The sequence below is a fragment of the Oncorhynchus masou genome, unplaced genomic scaffold (assembly GCF_036934945.1).
Source record: "Oncorhynchus masou masou isolate Uvic2021 unplaced genomic scaffold, UVic_Omas_1.1 unplaced_scaffold_714, whole genome shotgun sequence".
In the NCBI taxonomy this organism is placed as follows: domain Eukaryota; kingdom Metazoa; phylum Chordata; class Actinopteri; order Salmoniformes; family Salmonidae; genus Oncorhynchus; species Oncorhynchus masou.
Genome location: NW_027013609.1, coordinates 346,603 through 371,801, shown reverse-complemented (window position 1 = coordinate 371,801; position 25,199 = coordinate 346,603). Strand labels below are relative to the sequence as shown.

Here is a 25,199-nt window from a genome sequence, read left to right as displayed (position 1 = left end):
GTTGGACTAGTCACCGGAAGGTTGCAAGTTTAAACCCCGAGCTGACAAGGTACAAATCTGTCATTCTGCCCCTGAACAGGCAGTTAACCCACTGTTCCTAGGCTGTCATTGAAAATAAGAATTTGTTCTTAACTAACTTGTCTAGTTAAATAAAGTAAAATAAAATGTCATGTTTCATGAGCTGAAATTTAAAAAATCCCAGAAATGTTCTATATTCACAAAAAGTGTATTTCTCTCAAATGTTGTGCACACATATGTTTACATCCCTGTTAGAGAGCATTTCTCCTTTGCCAAGGTAATCCTGACAGGTGTGGCATATCAAGAAAATAATTAAACAGCACGATCATTACACAGTTGCAGGGGTCAATAAAAGGCCACTCTAAAATGTGCAACACAATGCCACAGATGTCTCAAGTGTTGAGGGAGTGTGCAATTGGCGTGCTGACTGCAGGAATGTCCTCCAGAGCGGTTGCCAGATAATTTAATTTAGAAAATCTGGTAGTACGTCCTCACAACCTCAGACCACGTTTAACCATGCCAGCCCAGGACCTCCACATCTGGCTTCATCTGAGACCAGCCACCCGGACAGTGGATGAAACAGGAGTATATCTGTCTGGAATAAAGCCCTTTTGCAAGGGAAAACTCATTCTGATTGGCTGGGTCTGGCTCTCAAGTGGGTGGGTCTATGCCCTCCCAGGCCCACCCATGGCTGCGCCCCTGCCCAGTCATGTCAAATCCATAGATTAGCACCTAATGAATTTATTTCACTTGACTGATTTCCTTATATGAACTGTAACTCAGTAAAATCTTAGACATTTTTGCATGTTGCATTTATATTTTTGTCCAGTGTAGTATTTGGGGGAACAAAAACATCCGTGTTTGTTTTGTTGTGCTTTTGAAGAAGGTATTTTAGCGTTTCACATCCTAAGAGGGGCTTTAACCGAGATGTGCTTGAGACTTTTTCCACGGTAGCAACAATGAAAGCTCATCTTAAATGATGCTCAATCTCTCCTGTCTCGCAGTGTCACGTGGGAAAGCCAGAGCTCTGGCTCTGTGCCAGTGAGGCGACTGCAGAGAATCCTTTCAGAGGAGGAGCTGAACTTCCACGAGGAGACGTCAGGTGACGTGTCTGACCAATCAGGAGACGGTGTTGGTGGAGACGGGGAAGAGGAGGATAACCATTATGAACTGCTGCTGGAAGAGAGAGGTCAGTGGGGGAAAAGAGACAGAAACAGCATGTCATGAATATGCCTCCTGTTATAATACAATATGCTAATCTTCTCCTAACGTTGTCAATATTTTTGTAAATAATTCAGCAAACAGTTCCCAAAATGGAGATAGAGTAAGTCTCTGACTTTATTGTGAAATCCTGGTCACGTTTAAAAAAATAAATGCATGTACTGTGTATAAACAGTGCCTTCAGAAAGCATTCAAATCCCTTGACTCATTCCATGTTTTGCTGTGTTACAGCCTGAATTCATAATTTTTAAATACATTTTTTTCTTCACCCATCTACACACAATCCCCCATAACGACAAAGTGAAAACATGTTTTTATAAAAATAAAATAATAATTTATTGGAAATTAAATACAGAAATCTCATTTACAAAAGTATTGACAGCCCTGAGTCAATACATGTCAGAATCCCCTTTGCCAGCGGTCACACCTGTGAGTCTTTCTGGGTAAGTCTCTAAGAGCTTTGCACACCTGGATTGTATAATGTCTTCTTGGTAAGCAACTCCAGTGTCAATTTGTCCTTGTGTTTTCGGTTATTGTCCTGCTGAAAGGTGAATTCATCTCCCAGTGTTTGTTGGAAAGCAGACTGAACCAGGTTTTCCTCCAGGATTTTCCTGTGCTTATCTTCCTATGCTTATTTCGTTTCTTTTTTTATCCTGAAAAACTTCCAATCCTTAATGATTACAAGTATACCCACAACATGATGCATCTACCACTAGGCTTGAAAATATGGAGCAGAAAATATATGTGTTGCATTTGCCCCAAACATAACACTTGTTGCAAACAGGATGCATGTTTTAGAATATTTTTTATTCTGTACAGGCTTCCTTCTTTTCACTCTGTCCATTAGGTTAGTATTGTGGAGTAACTACAATGTTGTTGATCCATCCTCAGTTTTCTCCTGTTTTAAAGTCTCCATTGACCTCATGGTGAAATCCCTGAGAGGTTTCCATCCTCACCGGCAACTGAGTTAGGAAGGACACCTGTATGGTTGAAGTGACTGGGTGTGTTGATTCACCATCCAAAGTGTTATTAATTCCATGCTTAAAGGATATTCAATGTCTGCTTTTGAATTTGTACCCATCTACCAATAGGTGCCCTTCTTTGTGAGGCATTGGGAAACTTCCCTGGTCTTTGTGGTTGAATCTGTGTTTAAAATTCACTGCTCGACTGCGGGACCTTACAGATAATTGTATGTGTGGGGTACAGAGATGATTGGTCATTTAAACATCGCAGACGGTGAGTCCATGGAACGTATGTGACTTGTTAAGCACGCCGTAACAAAGGGCTTGAATACTTATTGACTCAAGACATTTCTGCTTTTCATTTTTAATGCATGAGTAAAAAATGTGAGAAAAAAAAACACATTTCCACTTTGACATTATGGGGTATTGTGTGTCGGCCAGTGACACAAAAACTGAACTTTATCAATTTTAAATTCAGGTTGTAACACAACAAAATGTGGAAAAAGTCAAGGGGTGTGAATACTTTCTGAAGGCATTGTATGTCAACATAAAATCACTCAATCCATCCGTCAAGGTCACATTTCTAATAGCTCACTATTTTGTCTCTTTCTGATTGTAGAGGACAGCCACAGCCCCAGGGCCTGGAGAAGGAAGGACAACCTCCTCAGGAAGAGTCTCAGGTGAAGAGAGAGAATGTGACTTCCTCTGGGATTCTTTCTACTTTAAATTGTTCTTAACTGTATGAATAATAAAAAATTAAAAAATCTATGTGCTCAACTCTTATCCTCTTGCGTAAATACATGAAAGGCTGCCTGGAGCCAAAAGGTCGATCACATCAAAAACTGAAACAAGGCCTCGAAGATATCGAAGATATACGTTGCAATTCTAGCTTTCTTTTACACAGGGACAGTCAGTCCTGCTGTCCAGAGAGTGTGACCACCACCACCACCCGTAAGCAGCCATTATCTACTTCATCATCTAGGAGCAAGCTCCAGATCCAGCTCCAGCTGAGAGGCTGCTGCCCCAGGAGCCAGGGCAGAAACCAGGAGGAAACCCAAGCCAGACAGGGAGGAGAACCAGAGACGAGAGCTATAGGGGGTGGAGGTCCTGATAACTCCAGGGGGACTGTGACCGTCCCCGAGCCGTTCAGGATGATGATGAGGGAGGAGGACAAGAAGAGGAGGAAGGTGAGGAGGTTTTTGTTTAGTTGTATTGTTCCCTAAAGAGTCTTGAATTAATAATGTAACACAGCATTCCATAGGGAATGTTCTACGTGTCATAAATACAGTATATGTATACCAGACTTGCTGAGCAAATGTCCCTCTGGGAGTTTGGGTTAAAAGTACTATATAAAACTAATGTAATATTGATGTATTATTGTTATTAAGGTCAGAACGCGTTCGGAGGTGGAGCTGGAGAACTTGCTGCTGCGCCGGGAGCTGGACGAGCTGAGGGAGTGTGGCATGAAGTTCCGGGCCTCGCCGGCGCCCGCCCACACTCGCCTGCCGCTCTACGACGTCATCAGCCGACGCCTCAGCCAGCGGCCCGGTTACCATCCCGGTAACCACAGAGTTAACTTCGGTAATTATCGGTGTGTCACGGTCAGCGGTGGCAACCAGCGGGCCTCCTCCTGCTCACCCCAGAGACCGTTCAGCTTCCTGGAGAGAGAGAGGAGGAAGAGGGAGCAGAGGATTGAAGTGGAACTGGGGAACCTGGTGGCCAAAGAGGAGAGGAGGGCATTCAAAGCCAGGCCGATGCCCAGGTCTGTGTACTACAGCCACAGCGCCACCCACAGGCAGCAGAGCAAAGTGCAGCAGCAGCTGACGAGTCAGAAGAAACTGAAGAATATGACCCACCAACACAGCACGCGATCTACACCAGGCTTGCGGGCCGAGGGTCCAGGAGAGAAGAGGGGGACACAGAGGAGGGCGAGGACCAGGGCCTAACGCTTGTGGAGAAAGAGAAGAGTTTTCACCTAAAAAGGAGGGACTCCGTCCTACGACAGCAATAGCTACTGGCGGTCTCAGAGCCGGAGCAGGCGTCCGTCGATCAAGATGGGGACGGGGGGACCTAGGAAGCAGCTTGAGCTCCAGATAGACATGGAGTCGGAGAGGAGGAAGGATAGAGAGAGGGAGTTGTCTTACATCGACCCACTCTGCACCCCAGGCAGCCCCAACAACCTCTGTTCGTCTCTCCTCAGTCAGGAGGACCTCCCTCTCCCAGCAGGCAAAACAGACTACATCAGTGTGTGTAAAAGCCGTGATCAAGTCGTCGAAAGGGTTCTGTAAAGGGTTCATTCATTTTGGTCAAAGTCAAGACCTGTATCCTCCACCACTAAACATGTTAACTCCTGTCTCTCTGGGTCATCCTTTACGTGTACAGAGCCTTCAGAAAGCATTCATATCACTTGATTCCACATTTTGTTGTGTTACATCCTGAATTAAAAATGGATTCAATATCCCCCCCCCATCTACATACAACACCCCATAATGACATCACAACACCCCATAATGACATCACAACACCCCATAATGACATCACAACACCCCATAATGACATCACAACACCCCATAATGACATCACAATACCCCATAATGACAAAGTAGAAACATGTTCTTAGAAATATTTGCATATTTATTGAAAATGAAAAACAGAAATATGTCATCTAATTTGTCAAATAAAAAAATAAAAAACAAATTCCACTTTGACATTATGAGATATTGTGTGTAGGTCAGTGACAAAAATCTCAATTCAATCTATTTTAAATTCAGGCTATAACACAAAACGTGGAAAAAAGTCAAGGGATGCGAATACTTGGTCTCAAATAATGCAACAGAGTTGAGTTAATACATGACAGATCATTATACAACAGTGGTTTCATACATAAACTAGATGTTTTAGAGACATCTGAGACTGTATTTGTGTGTTCTAATAACGACACTGATCATGTCTTGAATTGACATGTTTGAATGAAGCCCTTGTTTTGTTTGTAGCAGTGTGTTTTCCCACTGTTCTCAGGTGTATGGCAATGCATCCATGAGGAAACACACAAAAGTAGTCTGTCTGTTGTGGAGAATCAAACAAAGCAATTTAGGGTAACATTGGCACATATTGTAAGCCCATCTCCCTAAGTCGACACCAAATGGAGTTGTTGAGTAATGTGACATACACCAGACATTAAATTGGGATGTTACAAAAATATATATCTCTATAATGGCAAAATGATTGAGTCCTGCCCAATTCTATCATAAAAGTGTCCATGTAGGAAGCAGTATTTAGTTCTATCAATAAAGATTTCACAAGGATGATGATCATTCAATAGTAACTTTAATAGAGCCCAACTGGAGTTGCAAAATCCTGCTCTCTCCCCGAAACTCACAGGTATTCCTGGAAATCCTGCTCTCTCTCCCGAAACTCACAGGTATTCCTGGAAATCCTGCTCTCTCTCCCGAAACTCACAGGTATTCCTGGAAGTCCTGCTCTCTCTCTCCCCGAAACTCACAGGTATTCCTGGAAATCCTGCTCTCTCTTCCGAAACTCACAGGTATTCCTGGAAATCCTGCTCTCTCTCCCGAAACTCACAGGTATTCCTGGAAATCCTGCTCTCTCTCCCCGAAACTCACAGGTATTCCTGGAAATCTCTCTCCCGAAACTCACAGGTATTCCTGGAAATCCTGCTCTCTCTCCCGAAACTCACAGGTATTCCTGGAAGTCCTGCTCTCTCTCCCGAAACTCACAGGTATTCCTGGAAGTCCTGCTCTCTCTCCCCGAAACTCACAGGTATTCCTGGAAATCCTGCTCTCTCTTCCGAAACTCACAGGTATTCCTGGAAATCCTGCTCTCTCTCCCGAAACTCACAGGTATTCCTGGAAGTCCTGCTCTCTCTCCCCGAAACTCACAGGTATTCCTGGAAATCCTGCTCTCTCTCTCCCGAAACTCACAGGTATTCCTGGAAGTCCTGCTCTCTCTCCCGAAACTCACAGGTATTCCTGGAAATCCTGCTCTCTCTCTCCCGAAACTCACAGGTATTCCTGGAAATCCTGCTCTCTCTCTCCCGAAACTCACAGGTATTCCTGGAAGTCCTGCTCTCTCCCGAAACTCACAGGTATTCCTGGAAATCCTGCTCTCTCTCTCCCGAAACTCACAGGTATTCCTGGAAATCCTGCTCTCTCTCCCGAAACTCACAGGTATTCCGGAAATCCTGGATGGAGGATTCCTGGATTTCATGCTTAAAATCCCTTCTGATTCGGTGAACATTTCAACCAGGATTTCTGGAAAACCTGTGAATTTTGCTAACCGTAGTCCAACACTAGGTTATTCAGCGAGCTAAGGAAAACAGTTTGTAATGTAGTAGTTGTTGTAAATGGTTTTAGCCAGGTAACATTTCATTGATCATGTCCTTAGAGGCAGACATGCAACTGGAAAGTCACTGGTTTGAATCCCCAAGTCTGAACGGAACAATTCTGGTAGGCTTCCGGGTATCCTAGATGCCGCCTCCTGCTGTTGTGCCCTTGAGCAAGGCACAGAACCACTAAACTGCTCCAGGGACGCTTCAGTAACTGTGTTTCTCAGGGGCTGAAAAACAAGTTTTAAAAAAAGGGACATTTTCCCACGACTTCAAATCGTTGTGTTGTTTCTGTCTGTAGAAAGATTGTATTCAATTAAATAATAAAATGTTTGATTCTTCCATTCTCTTAACGTTGGAGTATAATTTGACTTCCAGTATTTAAGTAAAATAATATTGTCCAACCCATTGGTTATCTAACGTTATCTACTATGCCATGTCTTGAAACATGCATACAGACGGATTCAAAGTAAACTTGCATTGTAAAACCTCTGACAGACAGATTTCTAACTCTGCCCATAACGTCTGAACTTTATAGCACACCCAGAATGCACCAAGTATTGAGTCAAAGAACAATAACATTTTGTTTGGCTAAGGTGTTGGGTTGCCAGTCTCTGGACCTGAGTTTGAGTCCAGGTCAGGGGTGCTGCCCTCTGAATTCCCTGCAGCACTCTGTCTCCGTTTGACTCTATTTACATAGAACTTAATGCCCGACCAGTTTCTGCTTTTGAGCGCCACAGGTTCTGACTGGAGGCATTTGAGGCAGTCCCTCTTTCCAGGAACTTGGCCACTCTTTCTGACCGGCATCTTGTGTTTCTCTACTGCTGCTGCTGCCTCATCAACGATCCACTTTAATCTCACAGTGTTTCTTTGGGTTGGCTGGGTGCGTGTGCGTCGCGGTCGGCTGGGTGCGTGTGCGTCGGGTCGGCTGGGTGCGTGTGCTCGGCGCCTGTGGTCGGCTCGGCGCCTGTGCAGCAGGTCGGCTGGCCAGGCGCCTGTGTGACAGTGGTCGGCTGTGGACCTGTTGAGAAAAGATTGCAAAAATAACAGAAAGAAGAGGATAAATAAACATTTCCAGGCAAATGACCTGTATAAATCATCCACTTGGAGAGCTAGCCTGACCTACAAGGTGTAACAAACCATCCACTTGGAGAGCTAGCCTGACCTACAAGGTGTAACAAACCATCCACTTGGAGAGCTAGCCTGACCTACAAGGTGTAACAAACCATCCACTTGGAGAGCTAGCCTGACCTACAAGGTGTAACAAACCATCCACTTGGAGAGCTAGCCTGACCTACAAGGTGTAACAAACCATCCACTTGGAGAGCTAGCCTGACCTACAAGGTGTAACAAACCATCCACTTGGAGAGCTAGCCTGACCTACAAGGTGTAACAAACCATCCACTTGGAGAGCTAGCCTGACCTTCAAGGTGTAACAAACCATCCACTTGGAGAGCTAGCCTGACCTACAAGGTGTAACAAACCATCCACTTGGAGAGCTAGCCTGACCTTCAAGGTGTATAAACCATCCACTTGGAGAGCTAGCCTGACCTACAAGGTGTGACATTTGACTTACATTTATTTTGGGGTTCACTGAGAGTGGTCAGCGCTCCAGCCAAAACAACCTCATTCCACTTGAAACGTTTGAATTTGCCAGCAGACTCCGCGACTTCGCGTCGTCCTGACCTCAGTGCACAGGATTCCACAGCGCTGCCAATGTTCATTAAGTTGTATCCCATTTGAACAGCCAGCGTCGGACGGTCGTACGTTTTGTTCTCCTCGTTGTAGCCAGCAACAGCTCTCACTGCCGTGATGACGTGAGGTAAATTACTAGGTATGACCAAGTCCTCAAAGCACATCAGAGGTGTACACGTCCTGGCCGTGATGAGGAGTCTCGCCACCTCTCTCATTCTTTGTTGAATGTATTTGTTTCTTCTGTTATCTGGCTGGAGTTTGTTGTACAGCTCCTCTCCCATGAGGAGGATACATTTGTCATTTCTAACCACAAATGAAACTTGGCCGGAGTTCATACCACAAACGACCTTCCAAAGACCTGTGCTGACGTAGTCGGGTTGAGGACGCATCATAAACGCCATTGCTGACTGAATCCTCCTCTTTGGTCCAGGTTTTGGTTCTTCAGCTTTGGGGTTCAGAGGGCAGTATCTGACATGCTTCCGTAGTGACTTTCGGATGTACAGACCTTGACTGTGCAAGCAGTGGGTGTAACATGGAGTGGATCCTGGCACTTTGGGACGGGAACAGGAGGCCATCTCTCCACTCCCACGTCTTGCTACGGCAGCATCACGCACAACGCTTCCCTTTTCACTCAGAAGACGTAACACTTTTCTCTCCCCGGACTTCTTTCCGAAGCTGAAGGCCTTGGCTGCATCCCGATGCACAATCCGCAGGTGTCTCGCGATTTTAACATAAGCCTTTCCACAGTACCGACAACACTGTTTCTTAGACCTTCCACTGTGGGTTACAGACATTGGTATGACATGTGTGGAGCTTGGAGCTGCTGATGGGGTGGTCACCCTGCTGCACACAACCTCTGGTGAAGCCCTCTGCACCCTCAGACACATCCTCTTAGCTGGACTAGGAGCCCCAGAGGGTGTTCGGATGTCCATGTCTTTGTTGCCGTCTGAAGGGCTGATCTCAGTCCCCGGGTTGTTTTCATCACATAAGTTGGACAAATCAGATGGTTCGTTCACCACACCACTAGAATGGCATGTTCTCTTTGCTGGTTTCCGTGCCTCAGAGTCTTCTTTAGTGCAGGAGCTACTGTCTGAAGAGTGGCTGTCTGTTACTGAGATGACTTCCTCAGTCCAGGTAGAGAAACTAGATGCTTCATTTGATTCCACGTTACTAGAATCCTAAGGGGAAACAACAAGGAGAGATGAATGTAACATGAAAACTCTCGGACAGCAGAGATCCCGTTTTGGAACGTAGATATGTTCGTAGAGTTTAGCATTTTAAACAATGTATATCCTTCATATTTAAATTACTTTACATTTATTCATGTTTATATTTTTCAGTATTCATTTTCTGTAAGGAAATTGCTATCAAAATCTCATGTTGTCTCTGGAATTAAATGCTGCTTTTTTTGTGTGCTGAGTGCCATTGAACATGTTTAATAATAAATTAAATATAATCTTACTTGTTCTGAAGAAGTGCTGGGACTCTGATGAACTGGATTTTTACCGTTTTCACTCAGAGCTGCAGAACAGTCTGGATTTACTGCAGAGAGGAGCTGAGAGTCACTGGTTGGTTCTGATACTCTGTTTTCACTCTGAGCTGCAGAACAGTCTGGATTTACTGCAGAGAGGAGCTGAGAGTCACTGGTTGGTTCTGATACTCTGTTTTCACTCAGAGCTGCAGAACAGTCTGGATTTACTGCAGAGAGGAGCTGAGAGTCACTGGTTGGTTCTGATACTCTGTTTTCACTCTGAGCTGCAGAACAGTCTGGATTTGAGCTGCAGAACAGTCTGGATTTACTGCAGAGAGGAGCTGGGAGTCACTGGTTGGTTCTGATACAAAGTTTTCACCCAGAGCTGTAGAACAGTCTGGATTTACTGCAGAGAGGAGCTGGGAGTCACTGGTTGGTTCTGATACTCTGTTTTCACTCTGAGCTGCAGAACAGTCTGGATTTACTGCAGAGAGGAGCTGAGAGTCACTGGTTGGTTCTGATACTCTGTTTTCACCCAGAGCTGCAGAACAGTCTGGATTTACTGCAGAGAGGAGCTGAGAGTCACTGGTTGGTTCTGATACTCTGCTGTCAGATTCCAGCTGCTGTTCCTCCTGATTCATCCAGAGTTCCTCTTGTTTTGTGGGCTCTGGGTCCTCCAGACCCAGCCTGGGGCTTCTCTCCTGCTGCTCTGGGGGAACCTCCTCTTTAGAGACAGGGAGAGAGGGCTGCTGGGAGTCTGGAGAGAAGGGAGGGGGAATGGGTCTCTCCATCCCATCAAACATGTTCTTCTATGTTCTTCTATGTTTCCTACCTGGGCTTCAGAGAGGAGCTGAGAGTCACTGGTTGGTTCTGATACTCTGCTGTCAGATTCCAGCTGCTGTTCCTCCTGATTCATCCAGAGTTCCTCTTGTTTTGTGGGCTCTGGGTCCTCCAGACCCAGCCTGGGGCTTCTCTCCTGCTGCTCTGGGGGAACCTCCTCTTTAGAGACAGGGAGAGAGGGCTGCTGGGAGTCTGGAGAGAAGGGAGGGGAATGGGTCTCTCCATCCCATCAACACGTTCTTCTATGTTTCCTACCTGGGCTTCAGAGAGGAACTGAGAGTCCCTAGTTGGTTCTGATATGCTGTAATCCTCTCCATCAGGTTCTGTTTTGATCTGTTCAGTTGTGTTGGTGGGTAGAGAGTCCCTAGCTCTGTTCTCCAAGGTTTGGTCAAGATGTGAGGGCAGAGGTGGGTCCTGTTCATAGTCACTTTTCACACAGGCAGGAATCAAGAGGTCTTTGATATCAGGTTCCAGATCTTGAGGCTGGTCTTCCTCTTGACTGGTCCTGAGTTCCTCCTGTTCCTCTTTAATCTGTGTGGGCCCTGGGTCCTCCTGTCCCAGACTGGGGCTCCTCTCCTGCTCACAGTGCTGCTGCTCATGTGTAACCTCCTCTTCAGAGACAGGAAGAGAGAGCTGCTGGGAGTCTGGCGGGAGGGAAAAGAAAACCAATAATGATTACATTTGTATAATTATTTGATCAATAAGTGTTGATCACAGTAACTATATGATTCGTGCATTTTGAGTTATTATTTAATTGCAAACCTTCGTGGTGTAACTTGATTTCAGAGTTGAAAACCAAATCCAACAGGCTCTGTAGACGTTTGTTCTCCTCATTTGAACGGGAGATTTCTTCCAGGTACTCGCCTATATTTTGTTCAAGTACAACGGATATCTCCATAGCTACCGCTGTTAATCGTTCGGTGATAAACACATTCAAGAACTGTAATTGTGACATTTTATATTCACGACGTAAACAAACGAAAGCACTAGCCGTTCACGTTCTGCTTCTTCTTCTTCTATTTTGTTTTAAGGCATTTGTTACACAATTTAAAGGACGCACTACCACCACCTACTGGAAGTAAATATGCCTCCAACTTCAAAACCTTTCTTTCACACGACGTGACAAATTCGTTCAAATTTCATCCCCCGGTATTTGTTATCCTCAGTGGATCGTCCATAAGGGGTTGATGGGTTACTGCAGTTAGCTACAAAAGAGCATTGGTTCCATAACACCATAGAAGAATAAAAAGAAGAAGCAAAAAACCGGGGATAAGAGCTCCAGAATTAGTTTAGAGTGAGGGTGTCAGGGTGAAGTAGCTGCGGTGAGGATCGCCGAGTTCGTCCCGCGTCCCAAGGATGATTTTTTAATTTTTAATTTATTTTACCTTAATTTTACTAGGCAAGTCAGTTAAGAACAAATTCTTATTTTCAATGACGGCCTGGGAACAGTGGGTTAACTGCCTGTTCAGGGGCAGAACGACAGATTTGTACCTTGTCAGCTCGGGGATTTGAACTTGCAACCTTTCGGTTACTAGTCCAATGCTCTAACCACTAATGTTTACATATCTTGCATTACTCATCTCATATGTATATACTGTATTTTATACCATCTACTGCACCTTGCCTATGCCGCTCAGTCATTACTCATCCATAAATTTATATGTTCTTATTACACCCCTTTACTTAGATTTGTGGGTATAAAGTAGTTGTGGAATTGTTAGATTACTTGTTAGATATTACTGCACTGTCAGAACTAGAAGCACAAGCATTTCTCTACACTCGCAGTAACATCTGCTAACCATGTGTATGTGACCAATAAAATTGTATTTGATTTGATTAAGTGTTTAGGAGAAGCAGTTGAAATTGTTGTTGCCTGAAATGTAATGTTATGAATGCCCATCTATGTGGTAAGCCAATCATTTGTAAAACATCAAAAAGTCCGGACAGGACCAACAAAAGACGCCCAAAAGGTGTCGGTTTGTGCTTACTGGGGTGTAGCCCACCATGTTCGGCCTGCAATAGAATTTCTGAATGCCCTTCGATGTGGTAGGTACCAATGTTTTGTAAAACAGGTCATTGCGTTGGCTTTATTAGTCCTGTTTCCTGTGACTCCTAAATGTGGCTATTTAAACTCTGAATATCAGCTACCCAACTTTATCAGGGGTTTTAGGAGCCTATTTGCAATCTGTTTACACAGCAAGAAATACAGAAGTATGTTATTTTTTCGCGATGATCAGCTTGTCAAAAATATACGGATGTAAGGGTTTCCTCTCTTCTTCTTCCGAAGAGGAGAGGCGAAAAGGATCAGAGGACCAATATGCGGCGTGGTAAGTGTCCATGGTTCTTTTTAATACGTAATGTACACATGAACAACTGACTACATAAAACAAGAACCGTGAAAACCCTAACAGTCCTATCTGGTGCAAACACAGAGACAGGAACAATCACCCACAAACACACAGTGAAACCCAGGCTACCTAAGTATGATTCTCAATCAGAGACAACTAATGACACCTGCCTCTGATTGAGAACCATACTAGGCCGAAACATAGAAATACCCAAAATATAGAACAAACAAACATAGACTGCCCACCCCAACTCACGCCCTGACCATACTAAATAAAGACAAAACAAAGGAAATAAAGGTCAGAATGTGACAACGGATACAAACTTAAAACCACTGATCATGACAATGGGGCGAAACTCCTGGACAACGGTTGTGATTGTCCATTTCATATTGTCCATTTTACAATGACCTGTCCTGTTTTTAGAATATGTTGTTTCTTAACATGACAGTGCATGTTGTATTTGATTGAGCTCTATTTAGATTCGGCTATTTGATCGGAGAAACCTGTATGATGTAAAAAGTTGTGGGGGTGATCATGGGGCTGGAGATGGGAGGTGTCAGGTGAGAGAATGGCAGATTGAGGTTGCCAGGGTTACAGTAGTACAGGAAGTGAGGTATGCTGAAGCAGGGAAGAGAGTGGTTGAGGAACCTGGGTACAGGGTGAGGGATCCTGAGAGGATTCCTGTGAGTAGGCAGAGATCAAGAGACCGTGATGGGAAGAATGTTTGCTTCAGCAAGGTGGGCTTTTTATCATTTATAGCCGTGGTTGTCAATTGTACTGCAGAAATGAATTGAAAGTCACAGAAAATAGAGGTTGTGGTGGCAGCGGTAGAGAAGTAATTGGGATTGTGAGGATTTACTGCAGAACAGCTGCAGGGGGAGTGGTAGGGTTTTGTCTTCTCAACCCACTGGTCTAGAGTTGGACTAGATTACGGTTCAATAGTGGAATGGGTGGCAATTTCCCTTGTCCCCAATATTGTATTATTGTATCAAAGAATATAATGGAGGTAGACCGTGAATGGACTCACACCACTCTCTTCCCTACAGTAGGTGGCGGTGTATGCAGCTTAAAGTTGGATGCAATCCAACAACCAAATCCAAAAGAAGAAGAAGAATTAAAGCAGGAAGTGAATAGCAAGAGCGTTAGTTTATATTTTCCTCGTTGACATGTGGCTTTATAGACCCTAAAATTCCCAAATTACAGATGGAGTTGAATACGTTTCTTACTCAGCGGCTAACAGCGGCCGCTGTGGAGATATCGGCTGTCTTTGAAAAAAAGATTGTCGAGTACCAGGTAGAAATCTCCCGTTCGAAGGAGGAGAACAAACGTCTGCAGCGGCTGTTGGATTTGGTTTTCCACCCGGAAATCAAGTTACATCGAGCAGGTTTGTAATAATAGCTACTGTGGGAAACAAAAGTATTCATCAAATAATTATACTCATTTAGTCATTCACACACACAGTTAGACTGCAGTATATTAACCCGTCTGTCTCCACACCCGGGGACCCAAACAAGCATGTTTCCTGTAGTAACCTAGCAAAATCACCACTTCCATAAATATTTTGTTTTTTTGTTTTGTTTTTTTATTCAATTAAATACATTGGAATGGTTAGGGTTAACTGTGAGTCACCCTGCTTTGAGGGTCTATAGGACTGTATACATCTTTAAAATCTAAAAACCTTTTATTGACATGACAGTATCTCCTATTTGAGCCGACACAGTGAGTTTGGGATCTGTACTAACGGTCCACTCAGTCCTATCTGTTTAACTCCGTATGAAATGATTTCAAATAGTATTTGAACCCAGGTCTCAAGATCACACAGATCACTAGCCAGAGGGAACAAGAAGTGTGTGTGTGTGTGTGTGTGTGTGTGTGTGTGTGTGTGTGTGTGTGTGTGTGTGTGTGTGTGTGTGTGTGTGTGTGCACCAGCCTCAGCGGGGTGATAGAAACGTAAAACATCCCTTTTCCAGGGATACAGTATCTTCAACATATCATCCCCCATTTTTTTTAAATTCTCGTGTATTACTTTATATGACCAGTATAACTGTATCAGAGGAGGCTGGTGGGAGGAGTTTTAGGAGGATGGGCTTATTGTACTGGCTGGAATGGAATAAATGGAACAGTATTAATCACATGGAAACCACATGTTGGACTCAGTTCTATTGATTCCTCCTATAGCACCTCCCACCAGCCTCCTCTGAACTGCATTGTTAAGTAAGTGCTTGCAATCACTGTTTACACCTGCTGTATCCTGCAGTACGTGAATAAACTCTGATTTAATTTGTTTTCCTTTTCTACCCTCCAGACTCCCAGCAGCTCTCTCTTCCTGTCTATGAAGAGGAGGTTACACATGAGCAGCAGCACTGTGAGCAGGAGAGGAGCCCCAGTCTGGGGCAGGAGGACCCAGAGCCCACACAGATTAAAGAGGAACAGGAGGAAGTCAGGACCAGTCAAGAGGAAGACCAGCCTCAAGATCTGGAACCTGATATCAAAGACCTCTTGATTCCTGCCTGTGTGAAAAGTGACTATGAACAGGACCCATCTCTGCCCTCACATCTTGACCAAACCTTGAAGAACAGAGTGAGGGACTCTCTACCCACCAACACAACAAAACAGATCAAAACAGAACCTGATGTAGAGGATTACAGCGTATCAGAACCAACCAGGGACTCTCAGCTCCTCTCTGCAGTAAATCCAGACTGTTCTGCAGCTCTGGGTGAAAACAGAGTATCAGAACCAACCAGTGACTCTCAGCTCCTCTCTGCAGTAAATCCAGACTGTTCTGCAGCTCAGAGTGAAAACAGAGTATCAGAACCAACCAGTGACTCTCAGCTCCTCTCTGCAGTAAATCCAGACTGTTCTGCAGCTCAGAGTGAAAACAGAGTATCAGAACCAACCAGTGACTCCCAGCTCCTCTCTGCAGTAAATCCAGACTGTTCTGCAGCTCTGGGTGAAAACGGTAAAGTTCATCAGAGTCCCAGCAATTCTTCAGAACAAGTAAGATTATATTTAATGTATTATTAAACATGTAGAACAGCACAAAACGGCAGCATTTAATTGTAGCGAAAACAGCCAAATGATTACATGAGATTCTGAAAGCAATTTCTTTTCAGAAAATGAATACTAAAAAAAATATGAACATGAATATATATATACATTTTAAATATAAAGTATATGGACAATTCCAGCATTATGGACATTACATTTGCAAGCAAAATCACAACCTTAATATCTCACACTCACAGAATGATGTGTGTCTATAGTCCTCCTTGGGTGAACCCAAAACAGCAGACTTCTTCTAAATCCTGTCAAGTTGGAGAAATTAATGAAATATATGTCAAAACAAAAAATGAATGATTGCAAAGTGAAACAAACCATACAACTCTATGCACAAGGACGACTTTTGTAGATGCAAATTCCAACCGTCATTCTGTTAGACTTTCTATCTGCACTGGTCTTCCAGTACATGTGTTTTTGTAAAACATTCTGTGGAAATTGTTCAAAGTTGTCCTTGTGCATACAGTAGTTGTATGGTCTGTTTAACCTTGCAATCATTGTTTTTTTGTTGTTTGACATACACTATATATACAAAGGTATGTGGACACCCCTTTAAATTAGTGGCTTCGACTATTTCGGCTACACCCGTTGCTGACAGGTGTGTAAAATTGAACACACCGCCATGAAATCTCCATAGACAAACATTGTCAGTGGAATGGCCTTACTGAAGAGCTCAGTGACTTTCAACGTGGCACCGTCATAGGATGCCACATTTACAACAAGTCAGTTTGTCAAATTTCTGCCCTGCTAGAACTGCCCCCGGTCAACTGCAAGTGCTGTTATTGTGAAGTGGAAACGTCAAGGAGTAACAACGGCTCAGCCACAAAGTGGTAGGCCACACAAGCTCACAGAGCAGGACCGCCAAGTGCTGAGTCGCGTAGAGCTTAAGAATCGTCTGTCCTCGGTTGCAACACTCACTACAGAGTTCCAAACTGCCTCTGGAAGCAACGTCAGCACAATTAACTGTTCGTCTGAGCTTCATTTAAATGAGTCTCCACGGCCGAGCAGCTGCACACAAGCCTAACATCACCATCTGGTGTAAAGCTCGCCACCACTGGACCCTGGAGCAGTGGAAACACGTTCTCTGGAGTGATGAATCACTTTTCACCATCTGGCAGTCTGATGGACAAATCTGTGTTTGACGGATGACCGGGGAACGACACCTGTCCGAATGCATAGTGCCAACTGTAAAGTTTGGTGGAGGAGGTATAATGATCTGGGGCTGTTTTTCGTGGTCCGGACCCCTTAGTTCCAGAGAAGGGAAAACTTAACCCCACAGCATACGATGACATTCTAGACCATTCTGTGCTTCCAACTTTGTGGCAACAGTTAGGGGAAAGGCCCTTTCCTGTTTGAACATGACAATGCCCCCGTGCACAAAGCGAAGTCCATACAGAAATGGTTTGTTGAGGTTGGTGTGGAAGAACTTGACTGGCCTGCACAGAGCCCTGACCTCAACCCCATCGAACACCTTCCGGATGAAATAGAACGGCGACTGCGAGCGAGGCCTAATCTCCCAAAATCAGTGCCCGACCTCACCAATGCTCTTGTGGCTGAATGGAAACAAGTCCCTGCAGCAATGTTCCAACCTCTAGTGGAAAGGCTTCCCAGAAGAGTGGAGGCTGTTATAGCAGCAAAGAGGGGACCAACTCCATATTAACGGCCCTGATTTTTATAATGAATGTTCAACGAGCAGGTGTCCACATACTTCTGGTCATGTAGTGTACATTTTAATGTGTGAAATCTGAGTCTCATTCCCATGGAATTGTCCACTTACAGTGCATTCTAAAATGGATTAAATAGTTTTTTCCCCCTCATCAATCTACACACAATACCCCATAATGACATCACAATACCCCATAATGACATCACAATACCCCATAATGACAAAGCAAAAACAAGTTTTTATAAATTTGCACAATCACATATACAAGTACAAGTATTGTTGAAGACCTTTTTTCAACAATTCTTGGGTATGAGGCTACAAGCTTGGCACACCTGTATTTGAGGAGTTTCTCCCATTCTTCTCTGCAGATCCTCTCAAGCTCTGTCAGGTTGGATGGGGAGTCCTGCAGCTATTTTCAGGTCTCTCCAGAGATGTTCAAGTCCGGGCTCTGGCTGGGTCACTTAAGGACATTCAGAGACTTGTCCCGAAGCCACTCCGGCGTTGTTGTCCTGTTGGAAGGTGAACCTTCGTCCCAGTCTGAGGTCCTGAGTGATCTGGACCAAGTTTTCATCAAGGATCTCTCTGTACTTTGCTCTGTTAATGTTTCCTTCAATCTTGACTAGTCTTCCAGTCCCTGCCACCACCTTGCTTCACTTTAGGGATGGTGCCAGGTTTCCTCCAGATGTGACGCTTGGCATTCAAGCCAAGGAGTTCAATCTTGGTTTCATCAGACCAGAAAATCTTGTTTCTCATGGTCCGAGAGTCAAGGTGCCTTTTGGCAAACTCTGAGTGGCTTTCATGTGCCTTTTACTGAGGAGTGGCATCCGTCTGACCTCTCTACCATAAAGGCCTGATTGGTGGACGGCTGCAGAGATGATTGTCCTTCTGGAAGGTTCTCCCATCTCCACAGAGGACCTCTAGAGCTCTGTCAGAGTGACCATGGGGTTCTTGGTCACTTCCCTGACCAAGGCCTTTGTCCCCTGATTGCTCAGTTGGGCGGCCAGCTCTCGGAAGAGTCTTGGTGGTTCCAAACTTCTTCCATTTAAGGATGATGGAGGCCACTGTGTTTTTGGGGACCTTCAATACTGCAGAAGTATTTTGGTATCCTTCCATAGATCTGTGCCTCGACACCATCCTGTCTCTGAGCTCTACGGACAATTCCTTCCACCTCATGGCTTGGTTTTTGCTCTGACAATTTCGAGTCTCCATAGCAAAGGGTCTGAATACTTATGTAAATAAGGTATGTTTTATTTTTTTTATACATTTTGCAACAAAAATTCTAAACCTGTTTTTGCTTTGTCATTATGGGGTATTGTGATGTCATTATGGGGTATTGTGATGTCATTATGGGGTATTGTGTGTAGATTGATGAGGGGGGGGAAAGGTATTTTACCAATTGTAAAATAAGGCTGTAAAGTAAAAGGAAAAGAGGGGAAATACACTGAATACACTGTACTATGTTTAATATGATGTAAATGTAAAGTCATTTAAATATGAAGGATATACATTGTTTAAAATGCTAAACTCTACGAACATATCTACGTTCCAAAACGGGATCTCTGCTGTCCGAGAGTTTTCATGTTACATTCATCTCTCCTTGTTGTTTACCCCTTTAGGATTCTAGTAACGTGGAATCAAATGAAGCATCTAGTTTCTCTACCTGGACTGAGGAAGTCATCTCAGTAACAGACAGCCACTCTTCAGACAGTAGCTCCTGCACTAAAGAAGACTCTGAGGCACGGAAACCAGCAAAGAGAACATGCCATTCTAGTGGTGTGGTGAACGAACCATCTTATTTGTCCAACTTATGTGATGAAAACAACCCGGGGACTGAGATCAGCCCTTCAGACGGCAACAATGACATGGACATCCGAACACCCTCTGGGGCTCCTAGTCCAGCTAAGAGGATATGTCTGAGGGTGCATGATGCTGCCGTAGCAAGACGTGGGAGTGGAGAGATGGCCTCCTGTTCCCGTCCCAAAGTGCCAGGATCCACTCCATGTTACACCCACTGCTTGCACAGTCAAGGTCTGTACATCCGAAAGTCACTACGGAAGCATGTCAGATACTGCCCTCTGAACCCCAAAGCTGAAGAACCAAAACCTGGACCAAAGAGGAGGATTCAGTCAGCAATGGCGTTTATGATGCGTCCTCAACCCGACTACGTCAGCACAGGTCTTTGGAAGATCGTTTGTGGTATGAACTCCGGCCAAGTTTCATTTGTGGTTAGAAATGACAAATGTATCCTCCTCATGGGAGAGGAGCTGTACAACAAACTACAGCCAGATAACAGAAGAAACAAATACATTCAACAAAGAATGAGAGAGGTGGCGAGACTCCTCATCACGGCCAGGACGTGTACACCTCTGATGTGCTTTGAGGACTTGGTCATACCTAGTAATTTACCTCACGTCATCACGGCAGTGAGAGCTGTTGCTGGCTACAACGAGGAGAACAAAACGTACGACCGTCCGACGCTGGCTGTTCAAATGGGATACAACTTAATGAACATTGGCAGCGCTGTGGAATCCTGTGCACTGAGGTCAGGACGACGCAAAGTCGCGGAGTCTGCTGGCAAATTCAAACGTTTCAAGTGGAATGAGGTTGTTTTGGCTGGAGCGCTGACCACTCTCAGTGAACCCCAAAATAAATGTAAGTCAAATGTCACACCTTGTAGGTCAGGCTAGCTCTCCAAGTGGATGGTTTGTTACACCTTGTAGGTCAGGCTAGCTCTCCAAGTGGATGGTTTGTTACACCTTGTAGGTCAGGCTAGCTCTCCAAGTGGATGGTTTGTTACACCTTGTAGGTCAGGCTAGCTCTCCAAGTGGATGGTTTGTTACACCTTGTAGGTCAGGCTAGCTCTCCAAGTGGATGGTTTGTTACACCTTGTAGGTCAGGCTAGCTCTCCAAGTGGATGGTTTGTTACACCTTGTAGGTCAGGCTAGCTCTCCAAGTGGATGGTTTGTTACACCTTGTAGGTCAGGCTAGCTCTCCAAGTGGATGGTTTGTTACACCTTGTAGGTCAGGCTAGCTCTCCAAGTGGATGGTTTGTTACACCTTGTAGGTCAGGCTAGCTCTCCAAGTGGATGGTTTGTTACACCTTGTAGGTCAGGCTAGCTCTCCAAGTGGATGGTTTTATACACCTTGTAGGTCAGGCTAGCTCTCCAAGTGGATGGTTTGTCACACCTTGTAGGTCAGGCTAGCTCTCCAAGTGGATGGTTTGTTACACCTTGTAGGTCAGGCTAGCTCTCCAAGTGGATGGTTTGCCAGCCATCCCTAATAATATTATGGATGGTTTGTTAGACAGGAAATTTGCCTCCAAATGGTCATGTTTTTAAAAATGGTCAGGTTATTCAAATTTCAAGTGGATATTTTATATTCATTTTTTTCTCTGTCTTTCAAGTCTGGTTTGTTTCAGCTGCAACATTGTCAACTGGATGGTTTGAGCCAAAAAGTCAGAAAATCTTGATGTTATTTTTTCCATTCTTTGCTGCCATTTTTGGATGGTTTTTACAACCTTTAGGTCAACAGGCTCTCCAAGTGGATGGTTTGTTACACCTTGTAGGTCAGGCACCCAGTGGATGGTTTGTTCCCAGCTGAGGTCGGCCAGCAAACCCAAAGAAACACTGTGAGATTAAAGTGGATGGTTTGATGAGGTCAGCAGCAAGTGGATGGTTTGAAACACAAGATGCCGGTCAGAAAGTGGATGGTTTGTTCCTTGAAGGTCAGGCTAGCTTTCCAAGTGGATGGTTTGTTACACCTTGTAGGTCAGGCTAGCTCTCCAAGTGGATGGTTTGTTACACCTTGTAGGTCAGGCTAGCTCTCCAAGTGGAAGCAGAAACTGGTCGGGCATTAAGTTCAATGTGGATGGTTTGAGTCAAATTGAGACAGAGTGCCAAGGGAATTCAGTAAGGGCAGCACTCCAAGTGGATGGACTCAAACTCAGGTCCAGAGACTAGCAACCTTCAACAGTGGATCCATTGTTACACATTCCCAGTCAGACTAGCTCGAACCAGCCAGTGGATTTGAACCAGCAAACTTTGTGGATGGTTTGGGGGGTTTACCTTGTAGGTAGGCCAATATTTAAATTCATATTCTGTTCATATATTTTATATCCATTAGTTCACACATTATCCAGTGGATGGTTTGTTACACCTTGTAGGTCAGGCTAGCTCTCCAAGTGGATGGAACCTCTCCATTTTTGTTAAAATTCTAATAGTAAACCTAATTTGGAGTTTGTGACAAAACAAGCAAGTATAGTGGATGACTACAGGATCATTGTACCATCTAAACCCAAGTGAAATATATTTTCCATAACCCTAAATATTGTTTTTTTGTCTGTTTTGAAGCTGGTATACAAAACTTGAAAGTAAATTTTTTTTAAAAAAATCTTAAGAACGGAAATGGTCATAGAAATAGGGCACATAGAACAGATTTTACCGGAGATACAGTGCTCTGGTTGTTTCAGCTGCAACATTGTCAACTCCTGTTGAGCCAAAAAGTGTAAATCTTGATATTATTATTTTCCATTCTTTGCTGCCATTTTGCAATCTTTGCAACTGTATTTTTTTTTCAACAGGCGCCCAGCCGACATTTCGCATTCTTCCCAGCTGAGCCGGCGCCCAGCATAAAAAGAAAACTGTATTTTTTTGAGGAAGAATCAAAACACAAGTGGGACACAATCATGAAGTGGAAAGAGGGATTTAATGATAGTCAAACTTTTTTAACAAATCAAAAGCAAAAATTGGTCGGGCATTAAAATATTATGTTTGAAGCTTGAAATGTGGAGAAAGGTGCTGCAGGGAAGTTCAAGGGGGCCTGGACTCAAACTCAGGTCCAGAACTGGCAACCCAACATTGTCTTGATATAGTCAGATTCATCCAGCCAGGTGATTTGATTGATGAATGGTGGGTGGGGGATTTACAGGTATAATATTTAAATTCTTATTCTGGATATATTTTATATCCATTGTTCACACATTGTACATGTGGGTTGCCACTAAAAACATTGAAGAAGAAATGAACCTGTCCATTTTCTGGTTGGATAAAATATTAATGAAAAAGCCATTTCAGTTTTGACAAAACAAGCAAGTATAGTGAGATCTAGGATCATTTCTAGTTTAGAAAATTTTTCTGCATAAGAAATATTGTATTTTTTAGTCTGTTTGGACCTGGTGATTCTGATGAAGCAATGCAAAAACTTTTTTTAAGCAATCATAGAATTAGTGGTCCTAACAGACACCTAACAACACATTTACATTACATTTAAGTCATTGATGAATGGCCTTATCCAGAGGGACTTGGATACAAATTGGTGAATTCACCTTCTGACATCCAGTGGAACAGCCACTTTATAATAGTGCATCTAAATCATTAATGAAATTAGAGGATTTTTATCCTATCCTAGGTATCTAACCATTCAAGAGGTGGGGTTTAGTAAAAGGTGGTGATTTCCGCTGTCCTGCATGGAGGGAGTTTGTTCCACCATTTGATGGGGCCTTTTTTTTTTTTTAGAGCAATCATAGAACAGTTTTGACACGTTATCATTACCTTTATTACCTGTGAAGACTTACAGAAAACGTTTGACCTCTGTCATTGCCAACAAAGGGTATATAACAAAGTATTGAGATAAACTTTTGTTATTGACCAAATACTTATTTTCCACCATAATTTTCAAATAAATTCATTAAAAATCCTACAATGTGATTTTCTGGATTTTCTCATTTTGTCTGTCCAGAGTTTAAGTGTATCTATGATGAAAATTACAGGCCTCATCTTTTTAAGTGGGAGAACTTGCACAATTGGTGGCTGACTAAATACTTTTTGCCCCACTGTATGTAATGTGATTTAGAACACATTATGCATATGTAATGTGATTTAGAACACATTATGCATATGTAATGTGATTTAGAACACATTATGCATATGTCATGTGATTTAGAACACATAATGCATATGTGATGTGATTTAGAACACTATGCATATGTGATGTGATTTAGAACACATTATGCATCTGTAATGCGATTTAGAACACATTATGCATCTGTAATGCGATTTAGAACACATTATGCATATGTAATGTGTATTCTGTATATAATGTCCTCCCCCAGGTTGATGGAACAAGCTATTCCCATCATCTACCTGTATCTACCAGGGTTGTTCCAATTCTAATTCCAAATGTTCCTCATTGAAGAGAATTGGAAATGAAATGGAATTGACCCCAATCCTGGTCGATACTTGACTTGTCAGATGTCCAGTGTCTCAGAATAACAGGTTATTGGGGTGGGGATTCATCCCATCCAGCTGTACATCACACGGAGGTATTTGACCAGTTTAAGTTGTTCCTCAGCCCAAATCCCACCTAGACTTTCCCTGAGTGCCATCATTTCTCTCGGGGGGAGCAGTGGAGCGCCCCCCCCCTCAAACTTCCGGTGCCGACAGAGATGGCCACCTCGCTTCACGTTCCTCGGAAACTATGCAGTATTTAGTTTTTTTTTTGTGTTATTTCTTACATTGGTACCCCAGGTCATCTTAGGTTTTATTACATACAGTCTGGAGGAACTACTGGATATAAGAGCAACGTCAACTCACCGTCAGTACGACCAGCAATACGACTTTCCCGAACAGATCCTGTGTTTTGCCCACCACCCAATCGGATCCCAGCCGGCGACCCAAAACAACGTCGCCGTAAAAGGGGCAAACAAAGAGGTCTTCTGGTCAGGCTCCGGAGACAGGCACATCGCGCACCACTCCCAAGCATACCACTCCCTACCACACCACTCCCTACCATACCACTCCCTAGCATACTACTCCCTAGCATACCACTCCCTACCATACCGCTCCCTACCACACCACTCCCTAGCATACTCCCTAGCATACCACTCCCTAGCACACCACTCCCTAGCACACCACTCCCTAGCATACTACTCCCCATACCACTCCCTAGCATACCACTCCCTAGCATACCACTCCCTAGCATACCACTCCCTAGCATACCACTCCCTAGCATACCACTCCCTAGCATACTCCCTAGCATACCACTCCCTAGCATACCACTCCCTAGCATACCACTCCCTAGCATACTACTCCCTAGCATACCACTCCCTAGCATACCACTCCCTAGCATACTACTCCCTAGCATACCACTCCCTAGCATACTACTCCCTAGCATACTACTCCTAGCATACCACTCCCTAGCATACCACTCCCTAGCATACTACTCCCTAGCATACCACTCCCTAGCATACTACTCCCTACATACTACTCCCTAGCATACCACTCCCTAGCATACTGCTCCCTAGCATACTCCCTAGCATACTGCTCCCTAGCATACCACTCCCTAGCATACCACTCCCTACCATACCACTCCCTAGCATACACTCCCTAGCATACTACTCCCTACCATACCACTCCCTAGCATACTACTCCCTACCATACCACTCCCTAGCATACTACTCCCTACCATACCACTCCCTAGCATACCACTCCCTAACATACCACTCCCTAGCATACTACTCCCTAACATACCACTCCCTAGCATACTACTCCCTACCATACCACTCCCTAGCATACTACTC

General features: G+C 44.1%; 2 protein-coding genes across 2 annotated transcripts; one reads left to right on the top strand and one right to left on the bottom strand.

The window, feature by feature from the left end:
- Nucleotides 1–7,403: 7,403 nt before the first annotated feature.
- LOC135537159 (uncharacterized) lies at nucleotides 7,404–10,515 on the bottom strand. Its single transcript, XM_064963365.1, has 4 exons — nucleotides 10,248–10,515; nucleotides 9,704–9,783; nucleotides 8,123–9,419; nucleotides 7,404–7,567 (listed from the first exon to the last, which is right to left on the bottom strand). The coding sequence occupies exons 1-4, from the start codon at nucleotides 10,513–10,515 to the stop codon at nucleotides 7,404–7,406; spliced, it is 1,809 nt and encodes a 602-aa protein (XP_064819437.1).
- Nucleotides 10,516–14,009: 3,494 nt separating this feature from the next.
- On the top strand, nucleotides 14,010–22,237 carry LOC135537158 (uncharacterized). Its single transcript, XM_064963364.1, has 4 exons — nucleotides 14,010–14,284; nucleotides 15,206–15,897; nucleotides 19,240–20,275; nucleotides 22,203–22,237. Exons 1-4 carry the CDS (start codon nucleotides 14,104–14,106, stop codon nucleotides 22,235–22,237), a joined length of 1,944 nt encoding a protein of 647 aa, XP_064819436.1. The 5' UTR covers nucleotides 14,010–14,103.
- Nucleotides 22,238–25,199: the final 2,962 nt, after the last annotated feature.

What these genes read in the sequence shown, in the direction of transcription:
- LOC135537159 (XM_064963365.1), bottom strand. Translation starts at nt 10,515, where the DNA reads ATGTTTGATGGGATGGAGAGACCCATTCCCCCTCCCTTCTCTCCAGAC. An exon ending in CCAGCACTTCTTCAGAACAA is followed by an intron (nt 9,420 to 9,703) that starts GTAAGATTATAT and finishes GTTTCCCCTTAG; the next exon opens with GATTCTAGTAACGTGGAATC. An exon ending in CAGTGAACCCCAAAATAAAT is followed by an intron (nt 7,568 to 8,122) that starts GTAAGTCAAATG and finishes TTTTCTCAACAG; the next exon opens with GTCCACAGCCGACCACTGTC.
- LOC135537158 (XM_064963364.1), top strand. Translation starts at nt 14,104, where the DNA reads ATGGAGTTGAATACGTTTCTTACTCAGCGGCTAACAGCGGCCGCTGTG. An exon ending in CCAGCAATTCTTCAGAACAA is followed by an intron (nt 15,898 to 19,239) that starts GTAAGATTATAT and finishes TTACCCCTTTAG; the next exon opens with GATTCTAGTAACGTGGAATC. An exon ending in CAGTGAACCCCAAAATAAAT is followed by an intron (nt 20,276 to 22,202) that starts GTAAGTCAAATG and finishes TTTTTTCAACAG; the next exon opens with GCGCCCAGCCGACATTTCGC.